Raw genomic sequence first — 17,767 nt, 5'->3', positions numbered from 1 at the left:
GCAACATATAATATCTACAGTCTCTCTTATTGAGTGCTGGCAACAACATTAAAGTTCATACTTGTATTTTGGGTTTCAACCATGTTTACCTGCTTAAATGTTAAAAAAAAAACACTTCCTTTTACTCATACTGTCTGTACTTGACCACCTGCAATCACCCTCTGTCAGAAACTCCCACATTTTAGTGTCTGTGTCCCTTAGCCCCTCTCCCTAGTAAAAGCTTCTACACCGTAATCTTCACAATTAGACATGTTCCAGCAGGAATGTGATCAGAAATCGGGAAGTATTTAACGACAACACAAACCAAAAGTTTGTCGAGTCTAACTAGTTTAAAGCTTATAAACATCAGTGTGTCTAGATAGTAAATTGCTGTGTCAGGAAAATGCAGAATTTTGAGCTACAGCATATTCTCATTCTCTGTGACTTATTCAATTGCTCAAGGATCCCTTTAGCGTCTGTATGAAATGCACCGGGCTTTCAACTAACTCCAGTGTAAAGCCATCTGTGGCAATATTAGACACACTCAGAGAAACTGACACAGTGAAAAGAGCTAAAAAGTCCATGCAAGGAGGCAGTCAGGGTGGTGACCGGGTCAAACAAACGCAGGACTTTCACCCAGGAAGCCGCTATTTGTGTGAAAGGTCGACATTGAATTTTTTCACCATGTAAAATACATTAAGTTATGTAACAAACATACTTGTTTTAACCGAACAAGTTTTTCTCTTAAACTAACCAAGCACTATTTTTAGCTGAAATGTTAAATAGTTGCCGAAACCTACATTTGCTGTGAGCACAGACGTTTATTTTGAAAAGAAGCAAAAAGACACTGACCAAGCTGCTGCGTTTGATGAGTTGAGTGAGAAGGAGTTGTGAAGGACTTCGTATCTGGCTGAAAAATACAAAACCAGCGATTGGCCACTGGAACAAAATCTGGTTGCTTTTTGTATTTACTACAGCTGATCTTCCTGTTTCCTGTTCTGCATCCTGTAATGGGACATTTCAGTCTCTAACATCTAAGCTACCACGTCCACTGTTTCCACAGGGACTTCTGCTGTAGGAGCAATTTCCAACAAAGAAAAGTCAACTGACAGAGTCAGAGTAATTTGTCTTGCACGATGCCTCATTTTTTCTCGTTACACTCGTTGGTGTGAGGGGGTACTTGCTGAATCTGTCCTAATTAGAGCCGAGAGGCAACCTCAGCTGTACTGATGTCTAGTTGGACTGCTGTTTCCTTTGTTGCGGTTAAATGCTTGTGCTGGCGTTGATGAATGTCTCCTAGCTTGGAGGCTTTTTAAACATTTGACTGTTGGCCAAATTTGTGCTGAAAGGACAATAGAGTGGTGAATTAGTTGCTTCAGGATTCCTGATAGAATAAGTAATGTTCAGGGCTGGTTTCTGCACACATAAAAACACACACTTCACCATGGCATTTACAAATGTTACACACACACACACACACACACATACACACAGCATTCCCCTTAGCAAGAGACATGACATTCCTAAACAATGTGCACACACACACACACACACACACACACACACACACACACTAATAAATAACCTATTTGACAAGGGTTTTAGACGTATTTGAGGTGTGTGTGTCAAATAGGTTATTTATTAGTGTGTGTGTGTGTGTGTGTGTGTGTGTGTGTGTGTGTGTGTGTGTGTGTGTGTGTGTGTGTGTGAACATTTCGTGTATGTCTGCGTTTGGCCTGGGATCCAAATTGACATAGACTTTTATCCCTCCACATGTTACATTAATGTCTTTGAATGTGTTACATTAACGCATACATTTTGGACTATTATTCCTATACACTGCAAATATTCTTTATTCTGTGAAATTCAGTGCATCCTCTGTTCAATATTTCTGCACACTCCTAAACAAAAACTATGAACAGCAGTCTCATTTTACAACTGTTATACTTTGTATCATTTTCATTGTATTTTATTGTATTTCTGTTGCAAGGTTTCTAGTCTGTATTTATGTTTTAAACTTTTGCAGTATTTTGCTTTTATTGGGATTTCCTTTTAATACGTTTAATGTAGTGCACCAAACATTAAGGCATATTCTTGTATGTGCAAACCTACTCGGCATTCTGATACTTAAGACAGTGTGTGTAGATATGAGACTTTGTACGTGTCTGTGAGGCAGTGAAACTAAAAGTGATAAAACCTGTTTTGAAAGAAGATAAGTTGACGTGTCAAGCACAGGTTTAATTGACACATTGCATTGCAATAGGTATTGGAAGGGAGCCATTGTTAATGTTATCACATCCACCTGTGCATTTCTTGATACAGTATGTAAGAATATAACAGGTCTATGATCCTTTCCGACTTTTGGAAACAAGAGAGCTCAGATCAAGACTCGGAATATCAAGATTTATCCAATAAACAAAACAAAATGTAAAGTACAAGATGGATGGACTTTTGATTGAGAAGAAAATAAAAAAAGGTGATTCTTACAGTTGGTCAAATCCAAAATATATTTTTTTAAAAGGCTATTGAACTGGAGTCAATTGTCATTATACATTAGCAAAAGAGCCCCAAAGTTACTGTGTACCAAAAACTTGAAAATTTGGGCTTCTTGTTATGCATCTGCAACAGAAAATAACAAGAATCATACAGAAAACAGCCTTTTTTGATAAAATCCAACTTAGCCGCTTTTGTTACAAATTCATCAATGTTGTCACCGTTGTAAAAAAAACAAATAATATGAGAAACAGGCCATGTGATTCCAAAGGGGGTTATGACATCAAACGTTTAAGAGCCATTGAAAAAGGCTATTTTCAGTTCTGGGCTGGTGTACCAGGGGCATCAGTGTGCATGAAAGCCTGTTACTCACAGTTTTTCCAAAGTGTATCAAAACACTTCTGACTGGAGGGTGACAGCACGACACAGGAACAGTGTACTTAACTGTATTTTGGCATTATATGGCAAAAAAAATGATTCGAGCACAGGGACACAGATTTGAATCTATTCTTTGAAAAGATATCAGTTTAAATCAACAATGTAGATATAAACTAAGGGCAATTAGTTCATCTATCTTATAACTTTGAGGGCACCGATGCAGTGACTCCCACATGAAACCCTGCTCCTGTATGCACTGTCTCCATATTTCCTGCCTCTGATAGCTGAACCTAAAACAGGTTTCTCTTCCCTCCACGTCCCTCTCTGCCTTGCAGGGAAACGTTACAGGATTCAAAGCTGTGAAAAGCCTCCTGCACGGTTAAACTGGCGTCTCACTCGCCTCCTGACAGGAGTTGCCAGGGAAACCGTTGCTAGGGGAGCGTGGGCGGCGGCACGGCTTGAATCCCCACATGCACATAGACATATGTGCACATGCACACATATTCCTTTCCTCTTTGCAGCAACTTACTATGAGTGAGTTGGAGTCACTCCGAGGCAGAGTCAGAGAGGATTTGGGGCAATATTGAAAACATGAAATGGGTTGTTGTCAAAATTTTGAGCCAAGGAACATGAAGAAGGAGAGCTGCATAGGCAAAATGCAAATAATGTTATAGGATCTGCAGTCGAATGGTGTGAAGATCAAAGGCTTGCTAAGGCCCCCAAAACCATTACATTGTTTCAGTTTAATAGTTAGCAGTGTATTCATTAGCTACAGAAAATGATTAAAAAACTGCAGATTCTGCAGTGGAGAAACACCTGAGGGATTTATCCAACCAACCAGCGTCTGAAATTAGCACCCACCACTGCCAAATGTGGGTGAATTGTTGGCAGTGGCATGTAATATTGTTAGGCATTGCTCACTTTGGTGAACAGAGTGAACACACTACAGAAATACACATTTGTATGCTTTGATAGAGCCACACATTTAAAAGTCCCTTGCAGCTGCTATATAAGAACATCACTTGTGGCTGTAAAACCTTATTTGTGTGGATTGACAGCTCATAGAATTCTAACCAATCACCACTGACCAGGCTACATAAATACCGACTTGTTACTATATCAGCTTTACTAGCTACCTGACATTTATCAGTATCTGCAGTATCACAGTAAACCAGGCTATTTAGAAATCAATACCATCATAAATAATATAGAGCCCTCCTCTTTCTAGTGAACTCATTATTTGTAGTGCACAGCATGCACCACCAGAGCTCAGTTTTTGCTCTCTACTGGTGGAACAAGCAGCTGAGCTGAAAGCCCCTGCAACACCTCTTTTGTTTCTGTTGAGTTTGAATGAAGTGTGTTTAATGATAAATTAACGAGGAAAATTAAATTCTAAATGTTAAAGCTTCTTTCTTGCACTTTGTGGAACATTTATTACCAAGTTGCTAATTGCCTTGTTCTTTTTTACAAGTTTTTATCATCCCGGGTTGCAGATCTCCTGGTTTCTTTACGTCCCCCTATATCTTCCAATGACTTTAGGAATTCTACTGTTGTTCTACTACATAAATATCACATGATGTCATATTTACGAGCTCACTTGACCACTTTTGCATGCACTGATCTTTCAGCCTCTGTTCGACAGTTTGTTTCAACCAGCTGATGTTAAGGTTTTGTGTTAGCCAGAGACAAACTTCAGTATTCCAGTATCGCTTTGGTGGATATCCCTTTTCGTTTCAATTATCACTAATACAAATGCTGTTTTGAGGCTAAATTCACTTATTTATTATTCTATCTTTCACACTCTGAATATTATATAGCCTACAGTTGTATACATTTTCATTTTTTCCTTGAGCAAAAGATGATTCCTGCCACTCTGCGACAAGTGACAACTGTGCTTAATCTACAGGGAAACTGAAGTCTGGCAAAATCTGTTGGCCAGCTGGACTCAGTGGCTCGCCTGATTGGCTCACAGAACCAGGAAATGTATGAATGGACAAAAGCCCAGATGGACCATATGGACCTACTCTAGTGAGGATGCAGTCCAAGAGTGCAATACACACGCACATGCGTGCACACACACACACACACACACACACACACACACACACACACACAAACCATGTGTCATGTGTCCCACTAACATTAGACCCCAACCTTGTAATCAAAGCCAAGCTAACATATTGGTTTTTAGAGATGTTTCTGTGTGTGTGTGTGTGTGTGTTTGTGTGTGTGTGTGTGTGTGTGCGCGCGCGCACGTGTCACTGTCATTTGGGAATAAATTCGGATGTCAACACGTGTTCATGACAATGTGCAACCCAGAGCAGCTGCTGGTGTTTTCATCCTCTCAGTGTTAAATACCAGCAGCTACGTGCTAACAGCTAACACAAATCTAACACACTCGATTTCCTTCCCACTTCTCCATCCTCACTTTCATTCAAGACGCATGTGACACATCTCCTCTCTCTCTCTCTCTCTCTCTCTCTCTCTCTCTCTCCCAACACACACTCCCTCGCTCCCACGCACCACACAGCTATTTATACCGCAGCCTATTATTTCCAGCTCATGTCTTTTTAATCTGAGGGTAGCACCATGCATTTCTGAACAGGTGGTTTATCCGCGCTCTCTCCCTCAGCCGTCCGTGACTCCGCTCACACATGCAGTGAATATTTACAACAATCCATCAATCATCCCTGAAGCATCATGGCCGGCCTGCTATATGCCTCTTCTTCACCCATCTCTGTCACCATGAAGAGGAGGATTAAAGAGGAGATGGAGGAGATAAATGGAGTTGGGGGACACACAGCGCATCATATTTTCCTGCTCTTGTGTCACCCCCCATTACAGAGACACTTGAAATGTCTCCACAGATGAATGATCTCAGTGTTTACTCCTCAAAGAGTGAGCAAGAGGAGGCCACACTGATGACTGTTGACCGTGTGGTCCCTAAGGAATGAGGTGAGCTCATCCTCCTCAATGAGGCGGAGAGGAGCGTCACTGTCACTCATCCATATCTCCGATTCTTTGTTCTCTCTCTTCTTCCATCGCCATGTCAGGTTCAAAGTGATACGCACTCCTAAACAAAAGCATTAACCCGCTGAGATCAACCATCCATTCCAATGGACAGAACTTTTCTAGGATGTTTAGATCTATGATGACTAAATCTAAACACAAAGACTTATTTGACGAGATGTCAAAAAAGCCAATCACGGTGATCTATGTCATCTAAAGTTGACTGCAGTAGAGTCACGCCCCCTTTTTAAACGAGCATGGCCCGACTGTGGGGGAAGGAGAGATCGCAAGGCATGTTTTAGTCTATAATTCATATTGTTAAAATACATAATACTCTACGTCTTAAAACAGCTTTTAAAGTTAACATGAGATGTTGTAATGCTAATACAAGTCAAAAAAGCATATGACAGATTTACAGCTTTTACTCTGGATTTAAACTTTTTTAAAAAAAATCCATCCATTCGAATGGACGATGGATCTAAATGTCACCAGAAAACTGATACGACCACTCTTGTGAATCATTTGACATGTTTGACATAAAGATCTATCTATCTCTCGAATATAATATAGCACTTCTGTCAATAGATGCTCCGAACTCATACACACTGGACCTTTAAATACATGCAAATAGCACAGGATTACTGAGACGCTATTTACTTGGCAGCGCAGTCAGGGGCGCATTTCACCCTTTGCGGGTGCTTTGAGCATTACACAATATCTTTTTGTCTTATTTATGCAGGTTTAGCAGTTGAAAATGCGGCGCAGTCCTTTTGTGAATCAGCCAGTCAGTCTGTAAACTGACTGGATTACTGACAGCGGCGCACTGATTCGATGTGAAACAGCTGCTCAAAAACAACCTGACCATGTTTGTTGGCAAAACAGACCTTCTCCATCTTCCAAAGCTTACAGCGTGTTAGCTTTCCTTTTAAAGAAGCAGTAGTGTGCTGCCAATTCATTTCTACACTGCTCTCCTCCTCCTTCGCCTCACACTTCTTTCATCCTATTCTCACTCTGCTCCACACAGCCTCTCGTACGGGACTCATCTTGGCCTCTGTATCAGCGGATGACCTCAGTCACTGATCCACTGGCTGCCTGTCTGTCATCCGCTGCTAAATATGGAGCATGACCGGAACCGAAGGGAGGGGGGGGCAAATGAAGCTAGACGGAGACAAAAGGGTAAAAGTGAGAAAGCAGGAGGGGGAAGGAAGAAATGTAGAAGAAAGGGAGAGCGGGGAGCTGGCAGCAAGATCCATCAGGCTCTTTCAGACCTACAGAGTCCGTAAAATCCCTGGCAGATCCAAATTCACTGCAAATGCATTGACTCACACCTGAAGAATGCTTTACTACTCGTGTGTGTGTGAGAGAGAGAGAGAGAGACAGAGAGCAAAAGGAAAGAAACAGAGCAAATCAAATAGCGACTGCATGTCTGAAGGATGACGGAACGAACATGTTGTACTTTCAAATAATCCACATATTAGCATCACTCACCTTAGCTGGAATCTAACCTGTGACGCTGGCAATGTTAGTGCCCACACAAACAAACATGGACGCCTCACATCAGCGACAAGCAGTAACCTCCAGGACTGAAAAATGAAGCCAATGAGGAATAGTGAAAAACTGCAGTTCCTCTAATGGCCACTTGAGGCTGGCTCCAAGAGCGAGTCAATCTCCATAGACCTCCATGTTAAAATGCCAAAATTAACAGCAGAAATAAACATATTAACAGCCTGGTACAAAAACATATTTTAGTCCCTACAGCTAATTTCCACGTTCATGACAGCTGTACAGGGGGGAATTTTTCTACAGTTCACATGGTTGGTGATGACAGCAGGCTCCTGCTACCAGAATCAGCCAATAGCAAAACTGCATCGCAATAGCCAGGTTTCAACCTTTAGAGGGCACTCACTGCGAAGATTTCTAATACAATATGTATAATTGTAATACTTTTCACTCAAATGTCAAGAGTTGACCCTGAATCAATCAACAACACTACTAAATATTGCTTTTCAACTAAAAAAAAAAAAAGGTTTAATTACTCTTTAAATATTTGTATTTTGATGATTCGGCAGAGTTATCCCTCCAGCATCCCTCCAGTTGTCAGTCATGCCATTACATTGTGGTGAGCAGCAGCTGCCCTCTCTCTGAACTGGTTACCGAAGCAGCCATCACTGTTTGGCTGGTGTAACGGATACTAAAGTTAGATGTTTACGTCTCTGTGTGTGGTCACGTTTGTGGTGAATATAGTCCATGACGTCTCCCCGTCTGTGTTTGCATGTGAGAGTGCGCGCAGGCAGTTCAGACTGATGAAATCCTTCAACCAGGTTTCTGGTGAACAGGTTCGAAGCCTCGGCCAACAGCTGGCCCCCATTAATACGGCTCTGTGTGTATGTATGCAAGTATGTGTGTGATGTGTTTTCTAGCCGATCCAGAGCCTCATTATTACCTGAGGGAAAGAGTGGCCTTGTATGGGGAAGAAAAACAACTGTGAGTATGCGAGGTTTTGTCTAAGTGTGTGTGTGTGTGTGTTTGTGTGTGTGTGTGTGTGGCTATGTAAAACAGTGATAGACTGGTTGGGGGAAAAAAGAATAGAAATGGAGAAAATGGAGGGACAAATATGGAAGAAACAATGTTGCCTTACACAGTGAAGACAGTTTCTATTGTTCCATTCTGTATGTGATCTTTGTGTTTATGAGGTCCGTACCTTCTCTGCAGGTCCATCTCCTCTGGTGTGGGGCCATTCTGAACCTGGGGGCCCTGTCTGGGCAATGTGGGGCCTGTAGAGGGCGACACAACACAGAGACAGCTCCTGTTAGACATTCAACCGACATCCTCATTACAACCGACACGCAAATCCTCAGGTACTTTTTCAGCAAACAAAACGTACATGTACTGTGAGAATCATAAATGTTATACAAATTTAAAAGGAATTTCATATTTTGCAGCAAGACACTTAATAATTTTAATAAAACCTTTCAAAATGAAGCTGGAGAGATAAGCCATTATGGTAAAGTGGGTCGGGGAAAGACCCTCCTTCTGCTTTTCTTATGTGGATATCTCTGATCTCTGAGGTTGTGGAAAAAATAGGACATTATTTTTCACGAGATGGACTCATCTGTCTCTGCAAAAATGGAAGAAACTGTTGGAATCCCTTGGACATAAATATAATTTGAACCTAAACAGAGAAATACTGTGCACGAATTTCTGAACTGAGGACACTGGGTATGAATTGAATTAAAATAATATTTTATATTTATGTCTATTTAAAAACAATGTCGCTTTTATCGACCAGTCATGTAATATAATGCAGTCATTTATTGAAAAAAAAAGAATAAAAAATAAATAAATAGAATAAACTGTCAAAAGAATCAGAATCAGAAATACTTATGTGATCCCTGAGGCAAAATTGGAACAACTTACAGTTGCCCTTATAATTATCTCAGTTATATCAAGCCACCTGTGCAGAGAGCTCTATGAATGCAGTTCAGGAGGAAACAGTGAGATACTACTGGTTGTCATGGCAGCACAATGTTTGGCAAAAGATCTGCAGAGTATTTAGCTTCTGTAGATCTCAGGTGCAAAGGGTTGCAGAGAAGTCACCTGTGTGTTCTGTTAAATCGGTCAAACACTTAGTAGATTTTTTTTTTTGTTCGGGACTTGCAGTATGGACTCTAAAGAACATTACTGAATGCAGCTGTAGTTGGTAACTGACCTGTGGCACTTATCTTTAACTGGCTGGGAACTGTATACATATTGAGTGAAAGTAGCCACATTCAAAATAAATACCTCATTCAATATGTGTCCAAGTATTGACAGTGTAATGCCTTCTGGTAAGTTCAGGCAGGCAGAGAAGTTACTATAAGGTCCAAACACATAAGACCATAACACTAAGCGGGCCGTATAAGCATTCCCTCTGCATACACTGCAAACTGAACTCCCTCCCCAGCGTCCTCCTGCATTAGCATGCAGGTTGCTGTGAATGTTTTTCTCTCGGATGTTTTGTATGACTGTGTTGGAGGGCTGTGAGCTCAGGGACAGTCTGTGTCAAGCTCCGCCAGATTAGATTCTGGAGCATTGCACAAGCAGAGACGCCACCAAACTCCAAAATGTGGCTGAGAGGAATATTCAGACTGCTAAAGTAGGCCTACTGATGCATTAAGAGGATAGTTTCAGAGTTTTTTAGGTGGAGTTGTATAAGTTAACTATCCATAGTCAGTGAATTACATGCAGTAGATTGTTATCTGTGCACCCCCAGGTTGGAGAAACAAGCAGGAGTATCGCCATAGAAGCTACCTAATGGACAGCTGTGGACTGAGATGAAGTCTGAACAAATAGAGTTCAAAATGAGCTATCAATACAATGTGCACACACAACATTCCTTTAGAGGCAAAACATTTCTCAGTGAACACAGCCATATGCTTAACCACAATTTGATCTACTGGAATAGTATTCCACTCCAATGGATCGATTGTTAATGGTAGCTCACTCTGACTGGGTAGCAGCAGCAGCAAAATGTATTTTAGCCACCGAAAAAAAGAGCAAACCTTAAAAAAGATCAACATCAGTTTAAGAGTATGGCGTATTTAGAGTATTTTCACTGCTTTGCCTTAATGTCGGACAGCCTTTTCCGACAGGGAACTAAACTGAAAGTGAAACTCATCTTTTCAAAGCCAGACTCCATTGACAAAAAGTCATTTGACCTCATTAGAGTTGCGTTTTGTCCACACATCTTCAGAGGTTCTACGAGTTTATCAATATTAATTAACCAATTAATCACAAATGGTGGTGGTGTTATGCATGTAGACACACCAACAGAGACAGAATGGAGTCATAATGAGGGTCTAAACTGGAGGATCAACACAAATGCAAAGACAGTACTCTGTGTTTTATCTGCGTTTCATCCCACACCTGACTTCATATTAACCTATTAGCCTTCAAGTGAGCAGCTGGTTTTGCATAAAGGAAATGACAAACACGAATGCCCCGAAAGGTCAGTTTAAACCAGGTACACGTTCTAGTGAAAGAAGCGCAGTCCACAGCATAAACAGTGAAACACTGTCAACACTCACTGACATACCCTCGGCAGCCTCTGGCACCAGAACAAGAGACACCCAGACATCACTGTCTCATTTACACTTGCTAATGAGCTGTGTTTTCTGCAAAACCTGAGCAGAGCCAGATGGACCAACATGGTGCTCCTTCTCCCGCTGTACACCAACCACACACACACATGCACACACACGCACACACTGGATCTGGATGAAGCTGAAAAGGGAGCAAATTTGACTGCAATTAGTGTTCAGCCAAGTCTGAGGGGACAGACAGACAGACTGAGTTGAAACGGGCAGAATCTGGGCCGCAGCCAAGCTGAAGACTGTTTCTGAACAGCAACGTGCTCACACACACTGACCCCACTTAACACTGTGACCGTCGTTAGTATTGGCATTGGCTGCTTCTCCACAAGAGAAGAAGATAGGGTTTGCCACGTCTGAGTAAAATCAAGTTTTCAGATGTTTGTATCCTCAGTGGGAAGGCATTTCTGTTGCCAGCAAATGTGTAAAATAAGGGTGCTGCGATCTGTCAGCCACCAATAATTATCAGCCAATATTCATTCTAAATAGTTTGATTTGTGTTTTCTGTGAAGGCTGACTGGAGGCACCGATTAGATGCAAAACACAAGACAATTTTTGCAGCCACTGCTAAAATGGCATCAATCTGGTAGTTCTATCAAGTGCAAGTCAATGACAATAAATTTGCAATTTGCGTGGTGTTTTCCAAGGAAATCCCTCACGGAGGAATGCAACCAAAAAATTTCAACACCACAAACTTCATCAGACATTTGAGGGTTCGTCAAGTCAAGGAATATGACAAGTTTTCAAAGCAAGCGAGGCAGAGAGAGAGAACTCAATCTCCGCTCACTCAGCCAACTGTAGCAGAGATATTGCAACGGCAGCAACCCTCCAGCAAGGACATCGAAACAAACAGTAAAGACTTGTGTAGTCCTTGGCAAATAATGACTAAGCACTGACGCACATCAAGAGTTACTGGAAACCAGTCTACTGACCACTAGTAATGTCAGCACAGAGAATCTTGTCTGATGAGTCAGCACAGGAACCACAACCCCCATAAATGGACCAGTAAGTTTACTGGTGTCACAACATCAATGGTTTCTTACTGATATCATGTGACAAGAGTGGAGTTTATTCCTAAAATAAAACTTTTTCTTCTCTTCGCCTCACTGATGAATAACAGAAGTCTTCCCTTGTATTTTAGTGTAATGTGGCCAAAGTAGCTTGACATTTAACTCATGCCGGCCTTTCAGCAAAAGACTTTTTTAAGCAAGAGAGTTTTACTAGAGTTTTGGTGCGCTAACGTGAACTTGATCGATTGGTGCAAGGTAGTCTTAAAACTCAGTCTGAGCCCTCAGTCAGTGTTTTTCTTGTCTTAGCGTCATGGGAAAATCAAACTTTTAAAAGTTTTAACAAACCAGGAAGACACATGAGTCACATGAATGGTACTCCAAGGAGGTGCAAAAAAAGTGAGCAAGTCTTGGTTCTCGTGGACTCTCGTGCTTTAATGTAGCCTGGATCTGATCTACTAGCACTTTTTTAAGTGAGATATATTCTCACGGTCTCCTCCCAATTAAATAACACAGCTACCAATACCAATGGAGGCTCGTAGCAAGTTGAGACAACAAGAACCAAAATGTAAAGTTTGTATGCAAATACAATTTATTTTCATGGAATATATTGATGCTAAGTTGACAAGAGTGATGTCAACATATTAGGCCTTTTATCTCGTGTTTCTAGAGTGTTTTCTGTGGACATGTAAGGGATTGTTAATATTTCTTAAATAGAATTTGGTGTAATATTTCTCATCAGGGGCAAGATGAGAAATAATCCAAAAGGGGAATCTATTTGTAGTCTTTCAAACAGGGCCCCTACAAGATCCCCAGTCTTCGCAAAATTTGTGACAAAAAACTCAACACTGTCTTTGATGTGAGAGGGTGTCAGACTTTAGCTTTTTAAAAGACTTTTTAAAGTCTTCCAGCATGTGGTAGGCATAAATCTGCCTATGACTCCAGCATTTATGTAAGCTTCTTTTCTTTAACCCCGAACAGCAAACATCCGCAGGGGAAGCTGTGGATCAATGGTGTGTTCAGAAGGTAAAGCCCTATGTGTGTGAGTGTGTGTAGACTGGAAACCATTCAGTGAGGGTGTGACTCACCAACACTATTTAAGGTGTCTGTAATAAGGACTGGGTTTGCATCTCCCTTTGTGATGTCCTAAGAGGTGAACTCATATAAAGTGGAATATTTCAATACAGACGTGATGACTAATGCCCAGTGGACATGACGAAGTGTCTCATTCTTCACGGTCCAGATTTAATCTCTTCTAGCTTCAACAAAAGCTATTTATACTGTGCAAATATCACATTTTCCACAGACTTTATCAGGACTACGTTCATGTGCCAATAAGTATAGGTAACTCACATTATTCAGTCTTGGGGCAGCTGTGCCAATTTTAGTGCCAAAATCTGTTTGGCGTCAGTCTCGTCACTGTAACAGAATCTAATATCTCTTATCAAAACTTCTTGCTCTGATGGTTTTCCAAAAGCCGGACAAAGAAATGATCACACGGCTGTCAGGGGATCAGCGTTTTTGACAAACTGACTACAAGTGTAAATCACAGACAGCGAAGGAAACATTGATTCATAGACTGCCGTCACATGTTTCACCCTTCTTCTCCAGATCCCTGTCAGTTTATATACTATCAGATGAAGGAAACATCTGGTGCTGAAACCACTGACTGATTATTCAAAAAGTGCAACATCTCTTAGAGTTTCTGTATTGTTTTATGTAATGTCTGTAAAATATTTGTCAGGTCCAGGTCCTCAAATGTGACGATTTAGTCCCTGTCTACATGTTTACAGTTTCAGGTCACTAGATTTTTGAAAATGCTTTGTTAAGTGCAGATTTTACAAAACTTTGGTTACTTAATATCGATGTGGACTTGTAAAACAGTGGATTTGGGAAATGAGCAAGCAACAGAAGCACTGACAATGGCAGTCTACCAGTATGCTAACATTTTCTTAGCACTGCTCGACTACTTTACACTTTAATTTAATGTTGCTGCACCACCACCAGTGTTTGCGGTTTAAAGTCTGCCTTTTAAATAAGACCCAGTCGGACCAGAAGATGGTGGGATGATGTGGAGAGTGGGATTTGTTGATGTGGAATGGAAGGAAAACTTTTACATGTCCAGAGCATCCCTAATATATTTGAGTGAGCTCTGTTGTCCTTATATTGAGAGGGAATCGGCGATGATGAGTTCTCCAGTGCGTGCTTTGAAAAAGGTAGCCTGCACACCTACTTCATCACCTTTGTGACGAGGTGAGACTGTGGAAGACGGCTAATGCCGTTAAGTGCTTGGAGTCATTTTGGCGTTCTAGTGTTGATGGAGATATTTTGTAAAATGAAGGTTGGTCAGAATTTTAAATGGTGGAGGAAAATATGTTTTCAAAGACATCTATGCTGTAGAAAAAGCCTAATCTCACACAAGGATGAGTTCTGATATATGGTTCCAGTTTATTTGAGCTCAAACACTAACAAATCTCCTATCCAATCTTTTATTTCTTCATGCTAATTCTCACTAGCAAAGACCAATTTCGACAATATGCAGATGACGCCTGGTTGTGAGTGGAAAGACACATCACTCACTGTTTGTGTTTGTAGGTCAACAGTGTGGCAACTATGAAAGGCTCTTACAATTGAATTAAAACAAGCTAGTTACTAATAAATGCCGTGTTAACATGCTGTACTTCTTATCAAAAGTTACCCAGTAAACCAGAGATGAGCAGCACTTTAGAATTGAATGGTTTGATAGTTTGAAATATCCCTCACACAGTTGCGGAGACAAAAATGTCATCAAAAACTACAAACTCAGACAGTTTGGAAGCCACTTCCAAAGCATTCGAGTTAACCTGACTTTAACAATGGAAAGAGAAAATGATGTAGAGCATCTCCAGGGGGATGCAAAATAACCATTCCTACATCTAGCTCTCTATCTGCCGTCATTATCCACATCATCTCATCTTATTACCATCTTGATGGTTCTCCTTCTTGTATGGGCTGCATTGAAATAGCATTGAATTAAGTCGAGTCCACAGGCACTCGATTTCTGCGACTGTAATTGCTGACATGGTCTCCCGTCTCCATCTTCCGCTGCCTGTGGGTGTAATTGTGTTACTGTCTGCTCTAATAGAGCTTATGTGCTAATGACAGAACACAGACAGCAGCCTAGCGGGGCAGGAGGGAGGACTTAAGATCAGATAAACTTGCCTGGCATTCATTTAAGCTTCATTTCCCTATTAGAAATCTTATCATATAACGATTTGAACACAAGGAACTGTAATTTTATGGCATCTCACATTTCTAAGGCTCAGTCCCCCTTGCCCCTAACACTTAGCCCTTACCCCTCCATTTTGCACGGTGACTTGACTAGAGGTAGGGTGAAGTGTTAAGGCAACATGGCCCTCAAAACTGAGAGGCACACTCCATTCACACCTGCCTTGCAATCCTCACAGTATCTAGACATAACCCCGAGGAGCCATATGTGAAAATCAGTTAATTCTGACTTTGTCTATTAGCTCCATTATGCAAAATCTGTGTGTGAAGACTGGAGGACTGATGATATTAAATAACGTCTGTCAGTAAGGGCCAGACCTGGAAACATCAGAAAAATTAAAGGAACGGCAAGAGACTGTTATTTAGGACCAAATTACCAACTGGCTAGGGGACCATGGTGTAACAATGTCATGTCTTGCCTGCTGCACGTTCTACCCAGATGCCATCCCTCACCAAAACCAAAAACAGCATTTTCAGTGGGTGAGAATGCTTTTCGACATGGACAATCATATGTGTTACATTTGTGAAACAGAAACTTCAGATAATGTCCTGACCTGATTTTCCTGACTTATTTTCAGATTTAATGTAAGAAAACGGCTCCAGTGGAAAAAGAAATAGTCTGCAAGGTGGTTGAACAAGCAACAAAAGAAATGCACCAATATATTTTCTTTAAGTAACAATTAAACATGACAGTAACCATTGTATTATCTTATAGTTTTAAGTTGTTTCAATGTATTATAGTATTTTTCTGTCAAACAAGCATAACAAAAATTTGCTAGTAGTTTGCCGATGTCTCAGCAGCTAACTAGCTAGCTACCATTACATTGTTAATCCTGATTTTTGCATGCCGATCATGCAATTTGACATATTTCCATTTTGCATTCCTCCCACCTTTGATGATCTGAAACTTAACTAAAGTCCAGAAGTGAAGCTGCTGCACGTGTTGCTAATGTTAGCCTACAGAGCACCACTAGTGGCCTGGTAATGATAGTGATATTGTTTATTTGATGGCATGTTTGATCGATTGATGGAGACACTTATGTTGTTCGTGTATTAGATAAATTGCAAATGTCAAATGTAATAATACCATTATTGCCATGGTCTGTTTATGTAAACGCTATCAATGTCTTGAGGGATTGTCCCATTTCTTAGGGAAAGTTTTCAGCCACTGCCCCTTGTATATCTATACCAAGGGGTAAAGGGGCACTTCAAAATGAGAGGTAGGGGTACAAATAAGAAATGGGATCAGGCCTCAGTGTTAATGTCTCAATACCCACAAGACTCACTGACTCTCAAGGTGCCTTCTCCAAACAGACATTGAGTCATTTTCTCTTCTCGTAAAATGGAAGGACTAAAAAGACGTGAATTGATTCAATGACCTAAGACAACAGCACTTAGGCTTGGCCCGCGTCCAAAAACATTATCTGACACAATACTGGGTAAGACAGGGCAAAGAGAAAAGCCATGAAGTAAAGCCAAAAAAGAGGTATTTACAGACAAAAGCAGACAGAGAACAAAGAGAAACTGGGCTGGGCTGTGCTACAGTATATTAGCTGGCCATGAGATCACTATCTGCTACTTTGTAATATCTCCACAGCAGGAGGACAAAGCTGATAATAGTTTACGGGACTGAAAGGGAGAAAAACAAGAGGGTAATGATAAAAGGAATAATTCCACAACTGATAATAACATTTTCTAGCCGATGTCGACCTTAAAATGTTAAACACACACACAAACAGTAAACCAACTATAGAAGTCTGTTCCCATGGCTCTGTACCTACATGAAGGCAGCGTCAGTGTGGGCCTCCTCTGGCAGCAAACGTAGCGCCACAGTCCATGTGGGGCCCCGTCTGACCCGTTGCCAGGCCTCAGTGCGACCACCACCCTGCTGCCAGCTCCCCCAGCACAATCCTGGGAGCTCACATACAGAACCATAGCTCAAGCTTCCAAAAGGTCCAATTCAATTCCCTTTCAATTTCCTGTGCCTCAGCCCTGCATCATCCACACTGCTGGAGGTCTGATGGTCATAAAGTTCAGCTGCACCACGAGAAGATAATAACAAATACTGAGCCTTCTTCTGATGCAGCAGCCGGTTAAGTTGTTTATCCTCTGTAATGTGAAGCCTTAATATCCTGACGGTACACCTTTAAAGATGATGCTGAAATGCCTTGGCGTGGTCGTTCTTTGTGCCGACTCTCCAATAGATCAGAATTGATGGAAACAAAGGAAGAGGAGAGGGAGGGATGGAGAATGGGAGGGAGGGATGAACATAAAGAGGCAGAGAGGGAGAGGAAGACTGAGCTGGGGATTAAGACGGAGAGTGTGAGCCGGACAGAGATAGAGAAAGAGGAGAAACAAACTGATGAAACATAAAAGGCAGAGAGAGACGGAAATAGAGAGAGAGAGAGAGAGAGAGACAGAGAGAGAGATGCGTACAGGATGTGGTGGGACTCTCTACCTGATGGGTTGGTCGGCCAGTTTGTGCTTCCTGGATCCAATCTATTA

The 17,767-nt window shown here is 41.3% G+C and overlaps 1 protein-coding gene across 1 annotated transcript in view; it reads right to left on the bottom strand.

Annotated features, from left to right (window-relative positions):
* The window catches only part of enah (ENAH actin regulator), a 92,519-nt gene that overhangs the window by 32,298 nt on the left and 42,454 nt on the right, over positions 1–17,767 (bottom strand). The window contains 1 exon segment of the mRNA XM_042503720.1: positions 8,561–8,633. Coding sequence (XP_042359654.1) covers positions 8,561–8,633 — 73 coding nt within the window.

Source organism: Plectropomus leopardus, chromosome 16, assembly GCF_008729295.1.
Source record: "Plectropomus leopardus isolate mb chromosome 16, YSFRI_Pleo_2.0, whole genome shotgun sequence".
In the NCBI taxonomy this organism is placed as follows: Eukaryota; Metazoa; Chordata; class Actinopteri; order Perciformes; family Serranidae; genus Plectropomus; species Plectropomus leopardus.
This window is presented reverse-complemented; position numbering and strand designations above follow the sequence as displayed.